This window comes from Zophobas morio, unplaced genomic scaffold (genome assembly GCF_036711695.1).
Source record: "Zophobas morio isolate AGI-343-1 ecotype UQ-CSIRO unplaced genomic scaffold, CSIRO_AGI_Zmor_V1 ptg000004l, whole genome shotgun sequence".
NCBI lineage: Eukaryota > Metazoa > Arthropoda > Insecta > Coleoptera > Tenebrionidae > Zophobas > Zophobas morio.
In genome coordinates, this window is record NW_026972109.1 from 14,201,591 (window position 1) to 14,218,242 (window position 16,652).

Consider the following 16,652-nt stretch of genomic DNA (forward strand, 5'->3'; position numbering starts at 1 on the left):
AAGAAAAAAAATTATAATACAATAAGTTACATTAAAATACAAAAATAACAAATGAATTACACATAATTACAATAAATTATAACTAACAAATGACTTAAACCATATTACAAATTCAAATTACCAAAGATTGAAGCAATAAAGGAAAAAATAAAGAAAATGAAAAAATCAAAAATTGTAACATAAAAGTAAGAAATTAACTTAAAAAATTGGGAAAATGAAAAATAAAAGCCAAGAACTTGAAAAATTCAGGAACCCAGAATTTGAAAAATCGAAAAATTAAAAAATGAAAAATTGTTATATCGAAAAATTTGAAAACTGAAAAACTGCAAACCGAAAAATTGAAACATTTGGGAGCCGAGAAATCAAAAAATTGAAAAAAATTAAAACTGAAAAAACGAAAAATTATGAAACCGAAACCCTGAAAAATGAAAAAATTAAAAAATTGTAACAAACAAAAAGGTATAAAATGAAAACTTTGAACAATCTCAAAATTCAAGAAACGAAAAATTCAAAAATCGAAAGATTAAAAATTGAGAAACTAAAAAATCGAAAAAGTGCAAAACCGAGAAAAACGAAAAATGTAACATTGAAATACTGACGATTGAAGAAATCGGAAAATCGAATAATTGGAAATCCAAAATGCAAATTGAAAAATTCAACAACTGTAAAATCAAGGAATTAAAAGATCACAGTTTGAAAATCTGAAAAATTATAAAATCGAAAGAAACATTGAAGCAATAAAGGAAAAAATAAAGGAAATGAAAAACCAAAAATTGTAACATAAAAAGAAGAAATTAAACTTTAAAAAATGAGAAAATGAAAAGTAAAAGCCGCGAACTTGAAAAATTCGGGAACCGAGAATTTGAAAAATCAAAAAATTAAAAATTGTATCGAAAAATTCGAAAATTGAAAAACTGCAAACCGAAAAATTATGAAACCGAAACCCTGAAAAATGGAAAAATTGAAAAATGAAAGAAAACGAAAAAACGAAAAACTGATATTAAAATATCGAAGGAAAAGCAAAAAATGAAACCTTGTGATATAAAATCGAGAAAATGAAAATTAAAAAATTATCGAAAAATCGAAATATTGAAAATTAAAGAAAATCGATTAATTAAAAAGTCAAAGAATGCAAATTTAAAAAACTGCATAAACGAAAAATTGTGTTATAAAATTGAGAAAATGAAAAATAAATATTTTTCAAGAACTTAAAAAAATGAGGTAATGTAGAAATTGAAAAATCTAAACATTAAAAATTGGGAAACTGAAAACACAACAATGCAAAATTGTACTACCAAAAGATTACATAATTGCAAAATCGCAAATCAAAGAATTGAAGAAACAAAAAATTAAAAACATCAAAGTTGAAAAAACTAAAAATATGAAACCGAAACATTGAAAAATGGAAAAATTGCAACGTCAAAAATTGATCGAATGAAAATACATAAATCCAAATTTTTCGAAAAATTATAACTGATTTTGCGGATTTTATTTTTTTTATGATAACCCTTATAAGTTAAAATAAAGATGACGTCGTCCCATTGGTGGTGGGGATGATTCGTCAAAATTTGACAATAATCGGTCCAGTTTCAGAGATTAAACGTCCAATAAAACTTGATACAGACGACGGAATCAGGAGACCACTTTTTTAGCTTACGCTCAGGAAGTAACAAGGGTCAGTATTGACTCCCCTTGTCTTCAACTTAGAATTGGATGACGTTTACAATAAAAATGCAGAAAGAAACTCAGGATTTACTACAATGTGGGACACTGAAGATTTAAAAATATAAAAGAATGATAGATCAGCACCAGAGAATTTGTCAATGAATAATTCAAATTGTCTTTATTTCAGTCACCGGTTGTTTCTACTGGTGTTTCTGGTGCTTTTACCTTTGTCAGTCTTTTGTCCTCGTCTTTTTAACCCAATATTTCTATAGACATAAGCTTCCGATGTTTATAAACCGATGACCTATCCTCTATCCATATGTTAGTTTAATAGACCCAACTGTAGAACACCTTCTGTGTAAGTTCGAGTTGATCCCTAATGCGGTAGTCAACTCATGCGCGTACGTAACAGCACATTACTTAAGTAACCGGCTTAAGCCATATAATTGTTGCGTTCAAACATCTAATTTCCTGTGATTACGTTATACGTCGTATCGTACATAAAATCTGACGTGAGAAAGATTATTTCTCAGTGGTCAATGAGATCACGGCGGTGTCTTTTTCTAGAAAGTTGACAGATCGAAATCGATAGATTTTGTTGGCCGGCAAAGCGTGGAAGTTCTGCGAACCGTTACATGTCGATCAAAAACCGCGTTGTAATAGCACATATTAAAAATTGATGTCATGCGGAAATGAGCGTGTTTTGTATTGTTTGTCCGCCATTTTAACCCATTTCGTATGAAGTCGTCCACAATAAAGCTGATGATGATGATGACATTATGATTGTTGCGCCGGGGCGTCGCAGTAGGCGAAAGTAATCATTTTTAAATTACCGTCACCCGCAGGCGCTAGATGAAAAATCAGCGCAACATCCGCACTTATTAAATTTCCAACAACAATAAAAAGTAACGTTGTTCAATTTACATTTTTTCGAGTCGGGAGTTCGCATACTTTATCGATCAAAAGTAATCGAATATTTTAATTAAAGTAGCATTAAAATGCAAATTATGACGATGGAGATAAATAAAACATGTCGTTCATAGTAGGTATTGTTTTTTTCCTGGGTCTTAAGCGGATTTTTATGCAAATCGGGCCGGCGTGCATTGTAATTAGTCTGTTTGTAAATAAACCTACGCACTTTGTGCGTGAAATATCCATTTTTTTCCGAATTGAGACACAAAATCACGTCTCGAACAATCGGATCAGAACAAAGAGAGAAAGTGGCGCTGGTTTCATTACCGTGACGTTCCGTTTGTTATTATCCTGGCAGGGTATCGAAGTCGCGGAATGGTTCCGAGGTTAAAAGGGAATAAACAATCGGATGCCATGCTGGGTTTTTTCATAAACAGCTAGAAATAGGTGTGTATTATCTTGTACGAACACCCCGCCGAGCTCAAATTCAATTTCGTAGGAATTTAAAAAATCCAACTTTGATGCCAGTCGTACAAGTGGATTTGAAAATCCAAGGATCACAGAGATATTTACCAGATACTGTCTTGCAAATTACGTCAGGTGTGAGTCAGGTGTTAAATTTCCATAAAAGGAATCCATTTTATGGAAATACTGGTGTTTCACGTTTAAGGTTTGCTAAAAATGAAAACCGTAGCGGGAACAAATGCTTGCACAACGTTTAGTACAGAAAACGCCAAAAGTTCATATTTTAAAACACGTATTTGCTTCGAACAAATACAGGTTGAAAATTGGTTTTCAACAATGCGAAATTATGTCACCAATTACCATGAGAACTGATTACTGTTTGACGAACAAATGAACATTCCAACTGCACTTTTATAGTGGCCATTGTTTCAGGCGTTGTTGAAAAACAATTTTTTAACTCGAATTTGTCTACAAAACTTGATTACATAATTTGTTGTGTATTGGGTATTATAATAGCAAAGCAATAAAATATAAATAAAACTTGAAAACAGTGTAACTAATTTAAACAGTCGTCTTAATTTTTGAAAAAAAAAAGTATTGCAAACTATACTACAATGTGTCTAACAATTACTTCCTGGATTCTGCGTTGCATAATTTATTTCGTAAACAGGTAATGTATATAGTTTACCAAAGTTTAGTAACATACAGAGAAAAGTGTTTTGGTAATCAAGTGTGTTTGGGTAACACAACTTTTTATTTATTTAAATTAAATACGATAACCACAGTACAAATAATTCTATAATAACTTTGGGGTTTTTGATTTCTGTTTACAGTGTCATTGTGCTTTTTTCTGTCTTTCTTTCGTAGTTTATTTACGATTTCGTAAATATAATATGCAACGGAACTCTTTATCTCTTGATTCTGCTATGTAGATGTGACATGACGTACTATCAAAAGCACACAAATATTCGACAATTGGTTTGAACTGAAACGCTTTTAATTTTTACTTCTTGACCGTAAAACTATGTACTTGTAATCGTCCATTGGACAACTCGCTACTTTTACGTTTTCTTGACGTTTTATTATCGGTAGAGTACGAAAAAATAAGTCTCCCGTTTCTGTCCGTCTGTCTGGCCGATTGTTGTGAAATTTTATATCGTGTGGATGGTAACACGCTAACCAAAATTTGGATAAACATCTAATTAAATATTATTTCAATTTTATAAAATAATAACCCTTCACATGTGGTTTATGAATCTGTGTTCGGTTTTTACCGTAGACATCCAGATTTTTGTAATTTAACTTTGCAACTGCAAAACCGACTTGTCTGAAACCTTGCAAACGTTTTAAGGTTATCGTTATCACGGTAAATCGTTAATCAAAATTTATTCCTTTATCCCTTCTAAAAAATTGATGATGTCATCTCAAAATTTTGCCTTATAAATTGTCACTGAAATATGCAAAATATTATGACTATAATTGTGGTTTATCAATACACTCATAGATTTTAAAGTTATCTATATAGGTTAACTAAAAAAAAAAAATAATAATAATAAGTGAGGCAATTTATTGTATTGATTATAGAACGACTTACCTCATTTTCCCGAAAATTTGCCAATACAATTGATACGTGTCCTTGCAAAGATGTTGATGAGGTTTTTACATTTTATATCATAATTCTTCGATTTTTCAATTTTGAATTGTGCAATTTTTGGATTTCTCAATTATGCGATTTTCCGATTTCTTTAATTTTTAATATTTCGATTTTACAATACTTCTGGTTTTTTATTTTGCACTTTTTGGTTTTTTGTTTCTTCAATTTTTGAAGTTCTTGAGTGTACCGATTTTTGAAATTTTTACAATTTTGCAATTTTTCTTTTTTTATTCGAAAAGTTTAAAATAAAAAATTAAAACAAAATAGAAAATAAAAAACTGAAAAAAGAAGAAATTGCAGAATGGAGAAAATGGAAAATCGAAAAATTGCAAATCGACGAACTGAAGAAGCGGAAAAGTGAAACATTGATTAAACTAAATTAAAAATCGCGAAACTTAAAATCGAAAAATTATGGAATCGTCGAAATTGTAAAGTCGAAAAAATGTTTTAAAATCCAATAAATGAAAAATGGAAAAATTCTGAAATCGTAAATTGAAAGAGAGAAATTTTAAAAATTATTACATATTTAAAATGAAAAATAGAAAAATTCCAAATGAACAATTGAAGAAGTGAATAGAATAGAATATGTTTATTCGTACATTACAAGCAAAAAGAATGAAGAAATGAAAAATTTTAAAATTGAAAGGTTGATAAACCGAAAAATTGTAAATTGAGAAATTGAAAAATTCAAACATTTTAAAAAATTCATATTGAAAAAATAAAGAAAATAAAAAACCGAAACGACAATTTCAAATCGAAAAATTGAAAAATCCAAAAATTCAAAACTCGTGAAATTCCAAAATCTGAAAATTGAAACATTCAAAAGTTGGAAAATAAGAAAACGAAAAATTTAATAATAAAAACCCTAAACCAAAAGTTGTCTATTCATCCCCACCAAAATTTTTATGACGTCACCCAAACATGTGCTAACTGAATTCTACTTAATATATCAATATCTGATGCGAGCGAAATTCCGTCTAATTAAAGTTTCAGCTAATTTTATCGTTAATGAATTTTTAGCTTCTCAAGGTCAATGGTAAATTATTTTCAAAAATTCCTGCACATACTCGCTGCACTCGCATTCTTTTTTGTAATTTGGTCTCATCGAAGTGACGAAGCTTTTTCTGCGACAAAAGAAAATATCACGAAGAAAACACGTCAAAAAAAGTGTAAAAAAATAAGGAATAAATAAAATGAACAAAAAAAACGGTGACAAAGGACAAAAAAGACGAAAAAGAAGGTGACAACAATGTCACTGAAACAAGGTCAAAACAAACGAGACTAGAACAAAAGGAGCACAAAAAAAGAGAAAAAAAAAATGCAGAGAGAAAAGGTACTAAAAGGGAGCATAAGAAAGTAGGTGAGTAAAATGCCGCTGAAAAAAAAAAGGAATTTAAAAAAATACAAAAGATGGCGACAAAAAAGACGATCAAGAAAGATCTCACCAAAAAATGAAAGAAAAATGCGCTAAAATTAAGGGAATCAAAAAGGTCAGAAAAAATGTGACAAAAACTGAAATAAGAAAAACGTCGAAAAAAGGCAATAAAAATTCCACTGAAGAATATAAGCACATAAGCCAAAAATGGTACAAAAGGGCGGTAAAAGAAAGGAGGTGGGAAAAGCGACAAAAAAGGGAAAAGTAAGGCGGAAAAAGAGGATAAAAATACTACAAAAAGCCACAAAAAATGCAATTAAAATATAATACTAAAATAACGCCAGTCAAAAGAGTGGCAAAAGTCGCTAAAAAAAAAGGGTATGAAAAAGCGACAAAAAATACGAGAAAAAGGCAAAAAAAACGATCAAAAAGTGACGACAGAAACGACAAAAAACGGGATGACAAAAAAAGACGGAAAAAGATGAGAAAAAATACCAGTGACAATAAGAAACAAAAAAGGCGGGAAAAAGCTAGAGAAATACGCCAAAAAATGTACAAAAAACATGAAAGAAAAATTAAGATTCCACCAGGAAACACTTCGATATCCTGAAATTGAAGAAACAAAAAAAAATTGAAAAATGTAAAACGAAAAATTAAAGAAACGAAAAAATTGAAATTGAACGAACGAAAAATTAAAAACTCTGAAAGCTGAAAAACCCAAAATTGCAAATCCACAAATTGAAAAAATAAAGACAATAAAAACATCTGAAAATTCAAACATCCAAAAGTAAAGTAAAATAAAAAAACAAAAATTTAATAATAAAAAAATGCAATAACAACTCCACTGAAAATAAAGCCAAAATGGTACAAAAGAGGCGATAAAAAAAAATGACAAAAAAAGGAGATGGGCAAACCGACAAAGGGAAAAGAATGACAAAAGTCGCTAAAAAGGGTATGAAAAAGCGACAAAAACGGACAAAAAATACGAGAAAAGGGCAAAAAAGATCCAAAAAATGACGACAAAAAAATTTAATGAAAAATAAGGGATAAGACAGTGACCAAAAAATGACGACAGAAACGACAAAAAGAAACAAAAAAAAGGCGGAAAAAGGTTACAAAAAATACGCCAAAAAAGGAACAAAAACACGAAAAAAGAATTAAGATTCCACCAAAAAAAGACTATCCTGAAATTTATGAAACAAAAAAAATTACAAAATTGTAAATCGGAAAATTAAAGAAACGAAGAGGCTGAAATTGAACTAACAAAAAATTATAAAATCAGAATATTGAAAAAACGAAAAACTAAAAATTTGGAAATTTGAAAGCTAAAACAAAAAATTGCAAATAAAAAATTTGAAGGAATGAAAAATTAAAGAATCGAAAAGTAAAAATTGAAAACTCGAGAAATTTTAAACCGAAAAATGACAAATCTAAAAATGGAAAAATCGAGGGGAAAATTCAAAAGGTAGAAAATTGAAAAAGTGAAGAAACAAAAAAATGGAAAATTGAAAAATTCGAGTAAAAAAAGGCGAGGGAGTGTCATTTACACCACCGGTTTTTACTTTATAGAGGTTATCAGAAAACAAAATCAAGCGGATTTGTTGGGCTGCACTTCAGGGGCGAGGGAAGTTCGAAATAACCTTCGACCAATATTTTTCACTAAGAACCGCGGCTCGTTTTACGTTAAGGATCTGCCCCCAAAAAATACAAACGACATTCTGCAACTTTTAAAAAACCTTCAAACTTTTCTCATTACTAGTTCTTTTTTAAATTCCACACTGTAAAAGGCACGTTCACCTTCATCACGTCGACTCCACAAATTATAAAAAATATCGCAACGTAACGAAGAATTCCTCATTACTCCATGAAAGGTTAATTTAAGATAATTCCAACTCGCACATTTGAGATTCTGCAAATGCTGTTATGTAACATTCCATTACAAGAATTTTAAAGCAGAGTTTAATTACTTATTATTACAAGGTTATGTTGCAATCTCACCATGAAAAATTTCCAACGCCGGTTCCTAAATTACTTTTCTACTGTCAATTTTTTTTATCGATTAATACCACGCGTGCACTTATTCGTATCGCAACAATAAAATCTAGATATTAATTTTTCGAGTGCATGATGAAATTTGTTTCCTTTCAAAAGACGCCTACCGTTACCATTGTGTGCGCTGCATGAAAAAAATGCTTGCGTAAATTAAAAAAAAAGATGGCTTCCTCCTACAATTAATTTTAATGTAAGAGACGATTTTTGTGGTTTAAATTAAAAGCAATTACCGAAAGAAAACCGTTTTAAATCACCAAAACCATCTACCTTGGAATCTCCAGGGCGCGATAAACCGTCAACGCAGGAACATTTTATCACTATACAACCACGCTAACTCAAAACAAACACGCTGTGGTCCGTCTGTCTACTCCTAACACACTGAAACCATCTTATCACAACGTACGTTTATAGTGCATTTTTTCAAATAAATTAAATAAGGGCGCGCCCACGACTCCCGTTAAACAATCGAGATTTTGTTTCTTAATCAATAATCAGCGACAATTTTCCTTAATCAAACAAATACCCAAATTGTAACTGATAGTCCTTATCACTTATGTAAACATACCGCTTGTCACTGTAACCTTGACCATTTTGTTACACCCGCTCTCTAATTACCATCCTATTCCCTAATAACTTTCTCTTTACCATGACTCATTCCCTTCGGATCCCTTATCAGTTTAACAGGGTAACAAATTAGCAAGATTACTCAGAGGTATTATCATCATCAGCATCATCCACCCGTTGCCTGCTTTGTCGCTACCAAACCAAATCCCATATTCCAAACTTCCCAAAACCGAACGTTATCCTTTTACGATGGTGATTCATCGGAGATTATTTATCTAGGAAATGTACGAAATACCAGCGACGAATTTAGACGAGATCGTTTTACAGTAAGTTTGACTTTTGTACTCTTTCTACAGGATGTGACAGTGCCAAAAGGAAGCACAAGATTCGTTACGGTAATTTCGAGTCTGATCTTGCAATTTCGCACCAGAGTTGATCTCACGGTGTTCTTTTTTGCCGCACACGATGATGATGGATGTAGATCGATGCGGTTTTGGGCGATATCCAAAAATCGATCTAGGTTAATTGGATCGGTAGTAGCTGTGAGAAGAATTCGGATTTGGTCGAGTTTGTTGTTGCAATATTGTGTTACGGTGCACAAAAATACACGGCCCGATGAAAAAGTCACTGCCAGTTGAAATTATCCATCATTGACATTATTTATAGCTGTAAAAAGGTCGGTAACAGTTACTGCGTTAACTGTGCTTTCTATAAAATCGAGAATTGAATTTTTTGAGCGGCACCCAACAAAATTAGGATTGTGGTGTTTGGATTGATGGTTGACGCCTTGGGCGAAACAGTTGTTGATTTACGAGTGAAAAAAGACTTAGCTAATGCAATAATGATTAAAGTAATATAGTTTTATGACGTGATTATGAGGGGTACAGCTGTCAAATATTTACAAGTTTTAAACGTGTGACGGCCCAGTCAAATTTTACAAGCACACCCCTGGCACCGGATTCTACCTGCTCCTGGTACAGTGCCGGTTAGGGATTAAGTTTACAATTATTTATTACTCTCTTTACCTGTGCAGGGCAATAAAATTTCCGTGTTTGTAAAAGCAAATTGGCAATTTATCTAATATTCTCGGAAAGGATTATAGATTTGAATCCTCAGGTAGTCCTAATTCCAGGTAGAAAACTAAATTTCTTATAAAGACATGAACCGTAAATAAAACCCTTTTCGTTATTACCTGTACATCTGGGAAGACATATTTGTGTCTGAATATGGTATTAAGATTGAATCTAGGAGCTTGTATTACTTACAGATTTGAAAATTTCGAAGGCCAAGGTCATGCCACAAAATAGACTGTGTAATATAACTTGAAGAAACAGATTTTTATATAACTTTATGATGTGCATTATTTTTTTATAATTAAGGAAAACCATGCAGGTAAGTAATAGACCAGAAAATTGAACATATGTTATTCTCAAAGACATTGAGTCTCTCTCCTAGTTCGAGAATCAAAGTATCCATTATATCAAAAACTTACTTTACTTACATAACAAATAAAAAAAAATTTAGTTCATTAATAAAATTGGTCGAAGATTATTTAGACAGAACTTCTCTCGCCCTTGATGTATAGTCCACCAAATCGCTTTTTCTTTTTATTTTATGGCAATCGCTGTATGTTAAAAAAAATAGATAATGAGGAGTCGAACCGGCGACCTCTCCCTTATTAATTTTATGCTCGAGTTGCTCTTATACCTACTGGTATAAAATAAAATTACATAATTTGGATTTTTTTGTGAGAAAATTTGACTGTCTAGGATAAAAATTCAAGCCGCATTCATAAACTACAAGTATAAATTTAAATGGTGATTTAAATTCTGAGGTGACCTCACCAAATTGTTGATGGGGGTGATCAGATGAGCTTTTTAGCATCTATAAATATTCCTAACAGACATAATATTTAACAAAAATAGGTTTGGAAATTTAAGATCCCTAATAAAAATCGCTACAGACAGACGGAATCGAAGGCTTTAGGGATCATGAAACGCCAAGAAAACATGAAAGTAGCTATTCGCAAGATGGACCCATTACAACACTTTTTTAGCTTACACTCGGAAACCTCTCTTGGTGTTTAATTTTGTTGTTTCACAATCTCACGTCAGAAATACAAAGTTTTTCCAAAAGTCTGAGTTTTTGTTGAACGTACATTATAGTATTTGAAAACTTATGAATATTTAATTTTCAAGCCATTTTAAAGATTTTTATTATAACGAAAAATTACCACGTAAGACATGTTTTTGAGTATCATGTTGTTCAAAAAATACGAAGTATATTAAGTAAAAATTAAAGCCAGGTTGAGATGGAGACGAATGGGTTTTGCCTTTTTTTCTTAATATACGTAGTCATCTTTTCACAACAAGAAACTTAAAAAATGTTTAAAATGGTACATTTTTGTAGGAAAATACGGATTTTGCAATTACGCTCCGCCCCTCGGTCTAACAACAAATGAAAACTTCATCACTATTGAGGTCGGGGCAGGTATGGGTGGGGCTTAATCTCGTGATGAATTTTTTAATCGTTGCCGATCGAGAGGCGAAACATAACTGCAAAATCTGTAATTCCCTACAAAAATTTACCGTTTTAAACATGTTTTGAGTTTTTGTTGTGATGATTTTTTTGATTCGTCGTGTGCTAAGAAGGCAAAACCAAAAGTTTTTGTTGTGAGAAGACGACTACGTATATTAATAAAAAAAAAGCAAAATATATTTAAAGTAAACCAAAAGCTATAAGGTTATATGGTCATCTTAAAATTATCCTATTGTGTGGAAGTTAAGTCGTTTACAATAGAAAAGGCTTTAGGGTCGTAAATAACGTGTTTACTGAAGCTCGACCGGCTGCTGTCGTTTCGTTCAGGGGCGGCTTTCACTAAATATCTAAATCTAATAAGCAAGAAATGTTTAGAAGATGATTTATTGCCAACTGATAAGCTTAGTGCAAACCACACAAATCCCGCTTTTTTTTAATTATATATATATATAATTTTGTGATAACCTCTATAATTTACAAATATATAGATAATAAAGAGCCACAGTTTAAAAAACCGTCTAATATAAAACGTTATTTATTATACAATTGGCCTTTTTTACGAAAATCTGCATGCCTAGGGTAAAAATCAAGGCGGATTCATAAACCACAACTATAGGAGTATTTGTTGGCGAGGACAAAATTTTGGTTGATGTTTTATCATACACATTATATTCCTACAGTACATATAAAATTTGACAACAGTGGTTTGGGACGTTATGTATCTGTCGGACAGTTAGACGACATACAGACGGAAACGGGAAACCTATTTTTGCCTACTTTATTTGCGATGGTATTTGTGAATGAATAAAAATTTAGTAGTATCGAATATTTTAATAGTAATAGCGTAAGTAGGTATATAAATCTTTCACTTCGGTCTGTCGTCTGTTAGTGATTTATTATATAGATATATCCGAAACGACTGAACTGATTGCTGTGAAGTGTAAACTGTAAAACGCTAACAAAAATCTGTATGTCCACCCCCACCCAATATGATGACATCAAGCCAAAATTTTACTAATAAATTATATAAATTTTGGAAAAAATGCACGGGTTATCATAAAAAAAAATGTTATGCTTTATTTATGAAACTTTAATTGTTTAATTGTACTTTCGGTGGAGGTAAATTCTATGCAAATAATTTTAAATCCTCTTTGTTTTCATAAAATGTTTATAAAGTCGTAACGCTGAAGTTGTTACAGTAAGAAATATGTCAACAAATTATTTTTATAACAAATAATAATAGACTAAAGGTAGCTTTCCTTGGTGAAACCCGATATTAATATTTCTAAGGCGACATTCGTTATATAACTTGTTTTTACTGAATACTTTGAAAGCAACATAAATTTTCGGTTTTTTTGAATTTGCAAAAAATTACCCACTTTACAAAACTTAATTATTCTCGTTTTGTAATTACGTATGTATTACAATTTCGAAACTGTAATTATATCACTTCCTTCATGTTAATTTGTAATTTTTTTTAATTTTAACATTAATACTAAAGGAATTAAGATTTACTGGAAGTTTCAAACTTTTCAACACATATGGCAGGGATTAATTAGTGCATGTATTAGGAATAATATAAACGTTTTTCCTATAACATACATATACGCTGTAAACTAAAATGATAAGATTAAACTTTTTATTGCGTATTTGGCTAGGAATTTGCCAAACCGATCAAATTTCTTTTTAATAACATATATCTGGATTTGCAAGATCTCAAATATTAATTATTATTATTATTATCATTTTTTTAATACACGACTTACATATAGGTATTATCTAACAAACTAAAAGAAACCTTAATTATTTTTCAACAATTACATTGTTGTATAACAAGTTAATAAGATTTTTTTAAATTACATATCAACAAATAAAGAAAGATGAGCATTAAATTGAAATTTCACATTATGAGATTATTGTAAATAATAAAGGGGTGAAATTTTAAAACGTCACGATCTGCCCTATTCTCTTGTTAATTTTTCTACCAACACAATTATATTTAAAATAAATTTTCAAAATATACGTACAAATATCCACACAAAGTCTATGGCAATGAATTTATCATTTGAAGCGCGAGCACATCATGATCACACAAAAGAATATACACAGACCGAAAAAATCGACCCATTCAGGGTGGACTACCTGAATTCAATAAACTTGAACCACTTCGACGATTCCCAAGTTCTTTAAAATTAAAAACAAAACCTTTAAATCCAAAAGTTCAATGCACCCCATTCTCACCCCATAGCCGCCCCTCGACCATTAATCACCGCATCTTCCCAGCCTCCGATCAATGAATTGCAAATCGTATCTCTAAACCGGTCGAACATCTATCGATTCCTGGGACAGAGCCAATGCATTTCGATCGCTTCCTCGTGCCGGAGGCGGCAAAAAAACCGCCACACTCCGCTTCCCCATTCAGTGACGCAACGGCATACTCACATCATTCTTGGTCGGCAAGTTCCTCAAACGCACCCTCGGCGGCTTCCTCTTGCCCTCCCAGGAGGCGGCGCCGTTGGCGCTGCCGCCGCCACCGCCGGCACACAGGATGCTCTCCCACGGAGACGGCGGGTTGGGGGTCCTCGGGGGCGGCAGGATGTACAGCATCGTCACCAACTAATCACAAGACATTGCCGCGAAGGGGGTGGTTAATATTTGGGTTTTGTTGTACGCACGCACGCATTCACCGAGGCTGCCTGAAGCAAACTGACAGAACAGCTGCGAATGCGATCGGAGTCTCAATAACGACAACCGCACGGTGCTAAAAACCCTGGTACCGTTATTGTCCATGTTGGGAATAAACAGGTCGGAAAAGGTGACAGCAGTGGCTTTATGCCTTTTGAGGAAGGCGATTTTATTGTTATGGAAAAAAGCGATCGATTGATGGGTTTGTTAATTGTTAAACGGAGATGGAAGCGTTTATTATTGGTTTATGAATTATGATTACGGCGGCTCTGATTAGATAAGATCTTAATTAAATATCAACCTATTGGGTTCGATTTAAATTAAATGTGTGGGGTGTGGACGCGTCAATTATTAATAATGCTGGATTTTTAAGTGTTTCTAAATATAAACAATGACTGGGAGGAAATTTAGGGACTTACGAGGCTCGCTGGTGAATTATTGGTGCTGGGGCTCCGCTGCACCGTAACTAGGGCCATTTCTCCCAATTGTCACAACACTGCCACATCAGTCCCGTTCTCTCCTCAAAAAAACACTTTTCGAAAAAAATTACTCAAATATTTTTGACAAAACGAAAGACAACAAACGTCACATCCAGCTCCATGTTCAATACTTTCAGTTCGACCAATCAGAGGGCTCGTCACGGAAATTAACCAATCACGGTTTTTGGCATGCAACCTGCGCCCTCTACACACCAATACGTGAACTCCGTGATCTGTCAAATGTGCATCCAAATAAAAAACCTCAAAAATGTCCAAAATATTCACGCCAACAAACCAAATCAGACTGACGAATATTGCCGTAGTGCGAATAAAAAAAGGAGGAAAACGTTTCGAGATCGCCTGTTATCGCAACAAAGTTGTGTCATGGAGAAACCAAGTGTAAGTAGAGCGGACATTTCGAATTATTGCACAACGAAATTAACATGTCCAGGGAGAAAGACATCGATGAAGTCCTCCAGTCACACACCGTTTTCATGAATGTGTCGAAAGGGCAAGTTGCGAAGAAAGAAGATTTAATTAAAGCGTTTGGAAAAGATGACCAAACAGAAATCTGTAAAGAAATTCTGATGAAAGGGGAGCTGCAGGTCTCTGATAAAGAGCGCCAAAGTCAAAACGACCAACTTTTCAAGGATATCGCCACCACGGTAGCTGAAAAATGCCTCAACCCGGAGTTGAAACGACCATACCCTGTCACAATCATTGAAAAAGCGATGAAAGATGCGCACTACTCTATTAAACCTAACCAATCCGCTAAACAACAAGCTCTTCAGGTGATTAAACTCCTGAAAGAGCAGATACCGTTGGAGAGGGCGAAGATGCGGCTGAAAGTTATCTCAAAAGGGAAAATAGCGAAGAAATTTAAAGATAAAATTAGCAAATTTGAAAGCGTTGAAATAGAAAAAGAAGATCGTGATGAGGACCAATTAACTCTGATTTTTGTAATAGATCCTGGCTACTTCAAAGAAATCGATCAGATGGTCCAAGCAGAAATAAAAAACGGCTCCTACCTTGAAGTACTATCATATAAGGAAATGGCTTCAGGGCTTGAATACATGTAACGCTTGTAAATTAATTTTATTAAAATCTCTGTAAACTTCCTACTTGTCAGTAACAATGTATATACAAAATATAAATACACACCTACACTAATTATTGAGCTTGCACTTTTTCATCAGGTTTGGGAATATAAATTGACTCAGTTCTCTTATCAAGCTTAGCAGCCATTCTAGACACAACAAACAAAAAATCACCCAATCTATTCAAGTAAATCAGAGCTTCGTCATGCAGGCGCCCTTCTCTAACCAGGGGCACCACTGTGCGTTCCGTCCTGCGACATATAGACCGTGCTACATGCAGCGACGCACTCGCCACCCCTCCTCCCTACAATTCACTCATTAATAACCAAATTAATCAACCCCATCACACTTACCGGAATAATGTATTGCTCTGGTGGTGGCAGTTCCTTTGAGTATTCGTGAATCCAGTCTTCTAGTTCCTTGGTGTAGTTTTTCGGTATCAACTTTTTAGAAATATCATGTGAGCGTGAAATCGCGGTACTTAAATCTATAACGATCGTTTGAATGCGTTTGAGCTTATCTGCATATTCATGTTCGACTTCTTGGGCGTGTTCGCGAGCTAAGCCTATGTAACTAAGTAGTTCTTCAGTTGCCCCAATTGCGTTAAAAATTCGATCGTCTTTAGGCAAAAGATTAGACGTGAGGGTCCGAGAACTTCCGGTATCGCCGTTTCGGTTAAAATATTGGAATTGTTTCCTTCGATTTAGAAATTGATGGCTAGGGGTTATTAAATAGTAGTACTTACTTGTCGCAATAATTTCGGAAAAAAATAGTCACTTGGGGATGAAAAATACGCCGAAAAACCATCTCAGTTGTTGAAATTGGGAGGACAACACTGAGGGGGATTGAGGTTAGGGTGGCCAGGGGTTGACAGCGGTGGCAAAGGTTACGTCACGTAATGTTTTCAAAATTTCAACAAGTTTTTTTATTAATTCAGTATGGAGACAATTAATTGTTTGCATATAGAATTATAGATAAATAGACAAAATAATGAACTGTTCACTCTAATTGTGTTACTTTTATTGACACTCAATAGCGATAATAAAAATGTGTTGTAAAACCTAATTATACATAAATAAACCGTGTCATGTCAATGCGAAACCATTTGTAGGAGTATGAAATGCTGAAATAATAGTCAAAAAAATTGACACAATAACCATGGTAGA

The 16,652-nt window shown here is 33.0% G+C and overlaps 3 protein-coding genes across 6 annotated transcripts in view; 1 reads left to right on the plus strand and 2 right to left on the minus strand.

Annotated features, from left to right (window-relative positions):
• Positions 1-14,500, minus strand: part of LOC135142125 (protein phosphatase Slingshot) — an 82,799-nt gene extending 68,299 nt beyond the window's left edge. For 2 of the 4 annotated variants that reach the window (XM_064073793.1, XM_064073810.1), the window contains exon 1: positions 13,668-13,931. In XM_064073793.1, coding sequence (XP_063929863.1) covers positions 13,668-13,832 — 165 coding nt within the window. In that variant the 5' untranslated portion in view covers positions 13,833-13,931. Of the gene's footprint in view, positions 1-8,390; positions 8,479-13,667; positions 13,932-14,329 lie in introns of those variants that run through there. The other 2 variants (XM_064073799.1, XM_064073802.1) reach the window with 2 other exon arrangements.
• Positions 14,501-14,580: 80 nt separating this feature from the next.
• LOC135142189 (ribosome maturation protein SBDS) lies at positions 14,581-15,562 on the plus strand. The gene is made up of 2 exons (XM_064073864.1): positions 14,581-14,788; positions 14,841-15,562. Exons 1-2 carry the CDS (start codon positions 14,658-14,660, stop codon positions 15,466-15,468), a joined length of 759 nt encoding a protein of 252 aa, XP_063929934.1. The 5' UTR covers positions 14,581-14,657; the 3' UTR covers positions 15,469-15,562.
• On the minus strand, positions 15,470-16,652 carry LOC135142198 (corrinoid adenosyltransferase MMAB-like). The gene is made up of 3 exons (XM_064073874.1): positions 16,232-16,652; positions 15,840-16,182; positions 15,470-15,790 (listed from the first exon to the last, which is right to left on the minus strand). Exons 1-3 carry the CDS (start codon positions 16,291-16,293, stop codon positions 15,560-15,562), a joined length of 636 nt encoding a protein of 211 aa, XP_063929944.1. The 5' UTR covers positions 16,294-16,652; the 3' UTR covers positions 15,470-15,559.

Excerpts from the sequence above, each read along its gene's own strand:
- LOC135142189 (XM_064073864.1), top strand. The coding sequence starts at position 14,658 with ATGTCCAAAATATTCACGCCAACAAACCAAATCAGACTGACGAATATT. Across the intron at positions 14,789-14,840 it reads GTGTCATGGAGAAACCAAGT|GGAGAAAGACATCGATGAAG; the intron begins GTAAGTAGAGCG and ends TAACATGTCCAG.
- LOC135142198 (XM_064073874.1), bottom strand. The coding sequence starts at position 16,293 with ATGGTTTTTCGGCGTATTTTTCATCCCCAAGTGACTATTTTTTTCCGA. Across the intron at positions 16,183-16,231 it reads TTCCGAAATTATTGCGACAA|GAAACAATTCCAATATTTTA; the intron begins GTAAGTACTACT and ends TCTAAATCGAAG. Across the intron at positions 15,791-15,839 it reads CAGAGCAATACATTATTCCG|GGAGGAGGGGTGGCGAGTGC; the intron begins GTAAGTGTGATG and ends AGTGAATTGTAG.